Source organism: Lathyrus oleraceus, chromosome 2, assembly GCF_024323335.1.
Source record: "Lathyrus oleraceus cultivar Zhongwan6 chromosome 2, CAAS_Psat_ZW6_1.0, whole genome shotgun sequence".
NCBI classification, from domain to species: domain Eukaryota; kingdom Viridiplantae; phylum Streptophyta; class Magnoliopsida; order Fabales; family Fabaceae; genus Lathyrus; species Lathyrus oleraceus.
In genome coordinates this window covers 39844075-39852805 of record NC_066580.1, presented here as the reverse complement: position 1 = coordinate 39852805, position 8731 = coordinate 39844075, and the positions used below count along the sequence as shown (strand labels likewise).

The following is an 8731-nucleotide window of genomic DNA, read 5'->3' as shown; positions in this document are numbered from 1 at the left end:
TGGCTGTGTCCATTAATCTTTTCATGCATTAGCCATAGGTTTCAATTATCATTGTGGTTGATGTAAATCTTGCCTATCCTTAGTGAGTCGACAATAAGACTTCCGTACTGAAAACAGGGTTAACCCCTCTAGTGCGTCGAAGCTATCCTCGCATGGTGGATGTTGGTTTTGGTCGAGTTTTCTCCCATTGATAATGAAAAGCCTCAGTGCTTGTGTTTAAAATTGAATCCACCAACCTTTTGGAAATCTTTTAGCCGAACTACGGCGTTTTGATCCTTACCTTTGATGGAAGGTACGTAGGCAGCGGGTTCATCCGTTCAAACCCAATAATAAAATTGTATATTCTTTTCTCACCATCCCAATCATGTTCGCACAATGCTTATGTCATAACAAATAACAATTTAGTACAACAAGTGTGAAAAGGGCTCCCTAGGAGTACCTAGGACGTAGTGGGTGCCTAACACCTTTCCATTGCGTAATTTACCCCTTACCCAGACTCTCTGATCTTTTTATTAGTTTTCTATGTGTAAAACTTCTTAGGCTTTTGTTCGCTTTTTAGCCAGTCCTTTGGATAAATAAAAGTGCGGTGGCGACTCGAAAATCATTGTATGCTTTGCTTGTGGTTTAATCGATAAATCATATAGCGACGAATACACCGCTACAATCATCAAGAGAAGTCAAACATGTTCATAATTTTTTTTTGAGAAGCTGATCTTTGTTGTGAATGTTGTTTGTTCTTCTACAAAGCGTCATGATGAGTTACAAGCTGCCCAATTAGAAGAAATTGCTTATTTGTTAGAGATTGATGAGATTGTAACTGGTAAAGGTGCAAATCAAGTTGGTACATTGAAACGAGCTGGAGATACTCGTTGGGGATCACATTACGATTCAATTTCTAGCTTGATAAACATGTATGAAACAACTTGTTTAGTTTTATAAAAAAATTGCAAAAGATAGAGGGAGTTATGTTACACGTGGGGATGCAGATAGTTGTTACAATTACTTGAAGGCATTTGATTTTATATTTATTTTGCACTTGATGGAAGAAATCATGGGAATAGCAGATATGATTTGTCAAGCCTTACAAAAAAAATCAAGATGTAGTTAATGCTATGAACTTGGTTCGTTCAACAAAATATCTTATTCAAGGTTTGAGAGAAAATGGTTGGGATATATTGTTTACTAAAGTGGTATCTTTTTGTGAAAAGCATGGTATTGAGATTCCTGATCTTGATGATGTTCATTCAACAACAAGATTTGGACGCTCCCGTCTTGAAAAGAATCAAGTCACAATTCAATATTACTTTAAAGTTGAAATCTTTTTCACTACCATTGACAAACAGTTACAAGAGTTGAATAGCAGATTCAGTGAGCAGGCAATGGATTTGTTAACTCTTTCTTGTTCTTTATCTCCTAAGGATGGATATAAAGCTTTTAGCATTTATACTATTTGTTCTTTAGTTGAAAAATATTATCCTATGGATTTTAGTGATCAAGAGAAGAATAATTTGCAATTTCAACTCCAACATTTTCTATTTGTTGTTCGTCAAGCATCAAACTTGAATAATTTATCAACTATTCAAGAACTATGTTCATGTTTGGTTGCATCTGAACAGGCTGAAACTTACTTCTTGATTGATAGACTACTTCGTCTTATCATGACTCTTCCCGTTTCTACGGCCACAACTGAGAGGTCTTTTTCAGCAATGAAAATTATTAAAACTAAGTTGAGAAACAAGATGGATGATGGGTTTCTTGGAGATAGCATGACAGTATATATTGAAATGGAGATTAGTGCAAGCATTAGTTCGGAGTCTATTATTGATGATTTCAAGTCACTCGGAACGCGTAAAGCATTACTTTAAGGTAGTTTTAAGTCATGTAATTTAAATTTTTAGTAATTAACTTTGTATTTATTTTAACTTTAATGTTTTATTTAAAATACTATTTACATTTTATTTATAATCTTTATTTTACATTAGCGGTCATTCCAAATTTTTTTATCTGGCTCCGCCACTGCCTTTATCATTTGCAAGTAATCTTTAGATAATAACACTCATTCGCGCAAAACCCAATCAAAATGGTTCTCGTTGATTACAACGAATGTGAGAGATGTTAATACATTCCCCTTGCATAACTGATTTACTTATCCGTTTCTCTTCCCCTTAAATTTTATCTATATTTTCTCTTTTCTTTGGAATAAATAAAGTCTCCTTAAATTTTATCTATATTTTCTCTTTCCTTTGGAATAAATAAAGTTCGGTGACGACTCTATTTATATCTTCTCGAGCGTGCGATGCACTCAGATATTTTTTGCGGTGCGATAGAATAATACTTAACTTATAAAAAAAAGATAAATTTAATTTATGGTTAAGTATCTACGTGGTCCTCTCAAATATCTCAAATTTCATTTTTAATCCCTTAAAATATTTTCTTTAAAAAATGATATTCCTAAAAAATTTCATTTACATTTTTTGTCCATAATACTAAAATCATTGTTAAAAATATCGCTAATTCAATCGCGTTATAGTGAATAATATATCGCAGGTTCAAACACACACACTCTTACCCCTAATGTTTCTATTATCGGAATAGTTTTAATATTGTTGTATGTGTAAATACAATTAAAACGGTAAAAGAAATACAATTAAAACGATGATTATAAAGAAACAGAATGTATAATAAGTAATTTAGAAGTTGAACATTGATGGCCTTTTTGCATGTAAAAAGAGAAAGCGGTGATAGTTGTGGACCGTTATGACGATTTTAAAAGACAAGTACTCTCTACATTAAGTATAATATAGCCGTTATGGAAACAAACAAACCACAATATGCTCCCAACCCAACCACACCACTTCCACATGCTGCCAAGCCTACATAAAACATTGTTTTATGGAATTTAATATTCCTTCTTCCAATTACCCATTTATTAGTAACAACCTTTTTTCCAAATTTTTTTTATTTTTAAAATTAATATGACTTTTGGATGTTTGCAATCACAATCTATATTTTTTCTTCGTTAAATAAAATATAGTGGCGCTCTTTTAATAGTTAATATTGATGAATTTTATAATTCTTTATTTTTATTTTTTTGATAATTTTTTGTCATTTGTATAAAGATAATTAAAATCCATATTTGATACCATAAAAAAAATACATATATACAAGGGCTATGAATAATCTCATGCCATTTTGGTTTAGTCTTTCCTCATTTTCTTAAAAAAAATTAATAATCAATATAAAAGTAGTAAATATTTATATAAATATTTTAAGAATTAATCTAAAATAATTGGATCGAATAAAAATTAAATTCAACATAATAAACATTATTACATTTTTTTCTTCATATCTTTCATATTTTTAGTAAGAAAATGACTTTATTCAATTTTTTCCACCCGAAAAAAAAATTGCCATATTATTGACAAATTCCAAATAATAGACTATGATTTCATACCTAATAAACTTTAAAATATCTAAATAAGAAATACAATTAAAATTTTCAATAGAAAATAGAAAATCAGTTTTAAAGTCAAAAGACTTCAAATTTATTCCATTTTTTTAATGCTTAACTTTTTATTTTTATATATAATATTTTACTTTTTTTTTCATCAAGCACGTTTCAGACAGAGTATGGCTAGTTGGTCGGCAATGTATTCATGAATGAGCAGGCACAATTCATATCTCAGCAAATTGAGACGTTTCGTAACAAATTTTATATTTTCTGTATACCCTTTAAAATCAAAAGCCATAAAGTTTGCAACTTTTGACTTATTTTCTTCTCGTTTTCTCCATTTTGCCCCTGATTGAGCGTTGAACTAACATTAACTTTAACAGTAACAGTGTCACTCTCATCATCTCAGTTTTGGTTTCATCAATAACTCCTTTCTGTTTGTTTCACCTTTTTGCTGTTTCAGAGTTTTGGTGCTAAACAAGGTAATGTATACTCTATGCAATGGATCTAATGTTTTTTTTTTCTATGTTCCTTTTTTTCATCGTTAACAGTTTCAATTTTGCAGATTTTGGTTCTGTGTTCTTGTCTGTGTTTTTAAGAATAATGTTTTTTTTTATACAAAAATTATATTTTTATTTGTTTTCATGTTTGATGAAGAATAATTTCTTGAATATATGACTTTTCAGCCCCACCACTTTACTTTTTTTTAATCTTGTTTTTATTTTGTCTAAATTATCTCAAATAAGATGTTAAATCAGTGTCGTTATCTTGCTTCAAAAGAACATTGTACTTTCAAATTGTGTGATGTGATGTGAAGTGACTATCTTGCATGCAATTTTTTTTGTGATGTATGAAAGTTTGCTAATTTATATCATTGATTTTATGAATGAAATTATTTTGATAAAATCATGAAATTTTGTATATTTGCAGTGAGTAGTTTTGTGAATTGAAGAACATGGCTTCACTTGGAGATATAGGATTTGCAGCTGCAATAAACATCCTTACTGCGATTGCTTTCTTGCTTGCATTCGCCATTCTTCGGATTCAACCTATAAATGATAGGGTTTATTTTCCGAAATGGTATTTGAAAGGTTTAAGGTCGAGTCCGTTGCAAGGAGGGGCGTTTGTGTCGAAATTTGTTAATATAGACTTCAGGTCATATATAAGATTCTTGAATTGGATGCCTGCAGCATTGAAAATGCCGGAACCTGAACTAATTGAACATGCTGGTTTGGATTCTGCTGTATACTTGAGGATATACTTACTCGGGTATGCTCGGTTGCACTTTGACTCCTCTAATATCATGGGTCTATTTGTGTCTTTTGTGTTTACTAATGGAATTATCTTACACAATTGAAGTGCAGGCTGAAAATATTTGTCCCAATTTCGATCCTAGCGTTTTCTGTTATGGTTCCTGTCAATTGGACTAATAAAACATTGGAACGTTCGAATGTTGTTTATACCAGCGTAGATAAGCTTTCAATTTCAAATATTCCAATGGGATCAAATAGGTATGCAAAACTCTTAAACTTATATTTCTAGTTTTCCACCTTTTTCGTGCTCTAAAGTGTGTTTCTTTATCTTTCAACAACTCATTATTTATTGCAGATTTTGGACTCACTTGGTAATGGCTTATGCTTTTACCTTCTGGACATGCTATATCTTGAAAAGGGAGTATCAAATAGTTGCAGCAATGAGATTGTCTTTTCTTGCATCTGAACGACGCCGTCCTGACCAATTCACGGTAAGATCAAGTCTTATCACACTCATAGATACAATATACTGATAATCATAGTAGCACCGTTTCTAAGATAATGATATATATATATATATATTCAAAAATGACTTTGGTTTTTCATTTTGTTACCATACTCCTTTAAGAAACTAATGTGCATTTGTGCAGGTACTTGTTAGGAATGTACCACCTGATCCTGATGAATCAGTCAGTGAGCTAGTTGAACATTTCTTTTTGGTCAATCATCCAGATAACTATCTCACTCATCAGGTCTGATCCTTTTTTTCTACAACTGCAGATACCTAATTGTTTATCTTTGTTTGGAGCTTCTAGTACTAATAATGTTCTGTAACTTGAACTATTTGATTACACATCAAAATTAGGGGTGGCAAAACAGGCCCGGTCCACCGGGCAGGCCTAATTTGCCCGTGCATTTTCACAGGGCGGGCCAAGGTTTTAGGCCTGCCAAGCCCTCGTTTTTTTGCAGGTTTTTGCGGACGCGAGCATTAACATAATTTTTTGCTTTAAAGATGCAGTGCCCGCGGGTCCGCTTCGCCCTCATTTTTTTGTGGGGTGGGCCAAGATTTTAAGCCTGCACCCTCAACAATGCCCGTCCCATCCCATTTTTTTGTGTGGCGGGCATGTCCGTTTGCCAACCCTAATCAAAACAATCAAGTTAACCTATTATGTCTTCAAATTCGTGTCCACTTTTACCTGTGTTCAAGTTGATAGTAGTTCTTCTCTAGTATAAGAAGCAAATGATGCGATGTTTCTAAAAGAAGATATATCTGGTACAAATCTTACCTTGCTGTTTCATTGTTTTTTTCCTTACTTTTAGAGATATTTTGCAGGTTGTTTACGATGCAAAGAAACTCTCTAGTCTAGTTGCTCAGAAGAAGAAAAAACAGAATTGGCTTGACTACTATGAGCTAAAATATTCTAGAAACCAATCCATAAGGCCAACTATAAAGGTACGCCATTTCAAGTAATCCGGTCTCTATAAACTCCAAGTCATCTTCCATTTCTTTTTACTCTTCCCTCTTGCACTACGTAATTCTTTGTGGCTAACACTATATTTTCAGACTGGATTTTTAGGTCTTTGCGGTAGTAAAGTGGATGCTATTGATTTTTATAATGCAGCAGTTGAGAGGCTGTCAAGAGACGTAAGCAGACCTTCTGTTAACTATATTTCTTGCATAAGAAGTTATTAAATTGTTCATTATTTTTATGAAAAATATGTATTTAATATAAGTTGATGTTTCTCTAAATTTCAGATAGAGTTGGAGAAAGAAAAGGTCATGAAGAATTCTAGATCTATAATGCCAGCGGCTTTTGTTTCCTTCAGAACTCGTTGGGGTGCGGCAGTTTGTGCACAAACTCAACAAACTAGAAATCCGACGACATGGTTGACTGAATGGGCTCCAGAACCCCGTGACGTCTATTGGGATAACATGGCTATACCATACGTTTCACTCACAATTAGGCGGCTCGTAATTGCTGTTGCTTTCTTCTTTCTCACATTCTTTTTCATGATTCCAATTGCATTTGTACAGTCACTTGCTAATATTGAAGGCATCGAAAAAGCAGCACCCTTCCTCAAAGCCTTCATTGAAATGTATTGTTACCTTTTTTTGCCTTTTTCACATTTTATTATATATTCGACAAGAAAACAAAATCTTGCGATAACTCTTTGAGTGGCTCTTTTTCACATGTTATGCTTCATTTTTATTGCAGAAAAGTCATTAAATCTCTTATACAAGGTTTACTTCCTGGGATTGCTTTGAAGATATTCCTGATATTTTTGCCATCAATATTGATGATGATGTCCAAGTTCGAAGGGTTTATAAGCAAGTCTGCTCTAGAAAGAAGAGCAGCCACAAGATATTACATCTTTCAGTTCATTAATGTGTTTCTCGGGAGCATAATAACCGGGACTGCATTCCAACAACTAGATAAATTCCTTCATCAGTCTGCAAATGAGTAAGTTCACCTGTTATATGCATGCAATTATATAACTATGTGTACTCGTATTATCAACTATTGATTTACTTGTACATGATTTCTTCATAATGCTAAACATCTGTATGTATGCAGAATTCCCAAGACAATCGGTGTTTCGATTCCAATGAAAGCAACTTTCTTCATAACATACATTATGGTTGATGGGTGGGCTGGATGTGCTGGTGAGATTTTAAGGTTGAAGCCTTTGATATTTTATCACTTAAAAAATTTCTTGTTGGTGAAAACTGAAAAAGACCGGGAAGAAGCAATGGATCCGGGGACTTTTGGTTTCAATACCGGAGAACCTCAAATTCAACTTTATTTCTTGCTTGGCCTTGTGTATGCCGTGGTCACACCATTTCTACTTCCATACATCATTGTGTTCTTTGGTTTGGCATATCTTGTCTACCGTCATCAGGTAGATACCCATGCTATTTTGATTCTCGTCGTTACCGATTTTGTATAATATTAACGCCTGAAACTGAATGACAGATTATAAATGTGTACAACCAAGAGTATGAGAGTGCTGGAGCATTCTGGCCTGATATTCATGGACGTATCGTATTTGCGTTAGTTATCTCACAACTGCTGTTAATGGGCTTATTGAGTACAAAAGAAGCTGCTAACTCAACTCCACTACTCATCGCTCTCCCAGTTTTGACAATATGGTTTCATCGGTTTTGCAAGGGAAGCTACGAACCTGCTTTTACTACTCATCCATTACAGGTTAGTCCCGAGGTTGAAATTACTATTTTCCGTGTATTTTATAAACAAAAAGCAATAATTTAGGCCTACCCTATGTTTGAAACTTGCTTCTTTATAAAGCCTAAGTTAAACTTTCTTGTTTTGCGGCATGTGAACTTCAGGAAGCAATGGTGAAAGATACATTGGAGCGTACGAAAGAGCCAAACTTCAATTTGAAAGAGTTCCTCCAAAGTGCATATATCCATCCCGTTTTCAAAGATGATGATGACTCGGACAGTGATGCGATGAGTCAAGAGTATAAGGAAGACCCGGTAGTTGTCCAAACAAAACGCCAGTCGCGGAGGAACACACCCGCGCCTAGCAAACACAGTGGTTCATTACTGTCCTCGGTGCATGACACGGCTGATGTATGACGATGAGCATTAACAGCCTTAGAGTTAATGCAGCATAGTTATATAGGTAGATTGGTCCCTGCTGGTAGCATAGTTTGCTTGGTTCACAAGTCACTATAATAAACTGCACAGTGATTTTCGGATTTTCTTTTGTACATAAAAATGCAAAGCAAGAAAATTTTGGGATGAGACAGATAAGAGAAGTATTCCGGTCAAATTTTGAAAAGTTTTTATCAATTCTTTATCAAATTTTCTCGTTGTTTTATTTTTAATAATTGCCAGTGAGGGTCAATTATTGATTTAAAGATTCTGAAACCAAGCACATGGATTTAAAGAATGGAAGTTACATAAATATATGAATTGTATTTTACTTTTAATGATAGAAGTGTAAAATTTAAAGGAATATGAAGATTCTAGACCCTTGAAAATCCAAAATTGTCCTCCATG

General features: G+C 33.6%; 1 protein-coding gene across 1 annotated transcript; it reads left to right on the top strand.

Annotated features, from left to right (window-relative positions):
- Positions 1–3603: 3603 nt before the first annotated feature.
- Positions 3604–8501, top strand: LOC127117972 (CSC1-like protein At3g21620). Its single transcript, XM_051048103.1, has 12 exons — positions 3604–3933; positions 4382–4720; positions 4816–4962; positions 5060–5195; positions 5355–5456; positions 6038–6157; positions 6269–6349; positions 6461–6801; positions 6921–7166; positions 7281–7605; positions 7680–7913; positions 8054–8501. Exons 2-12 carry the CDS (start codon positions 4407–4409, stop codon positions 8303–8305), a joined length of 2298 nt encoding a protein of 765 aa, XP_050904060.1. The 5' UTR covers positions 3604–3933; positions 4382–4406; the 3' UTR covers positions 8306–8501.
- The last annotated feature ends 230 nt before the right edge of the window (positions 8502–8731 follow it).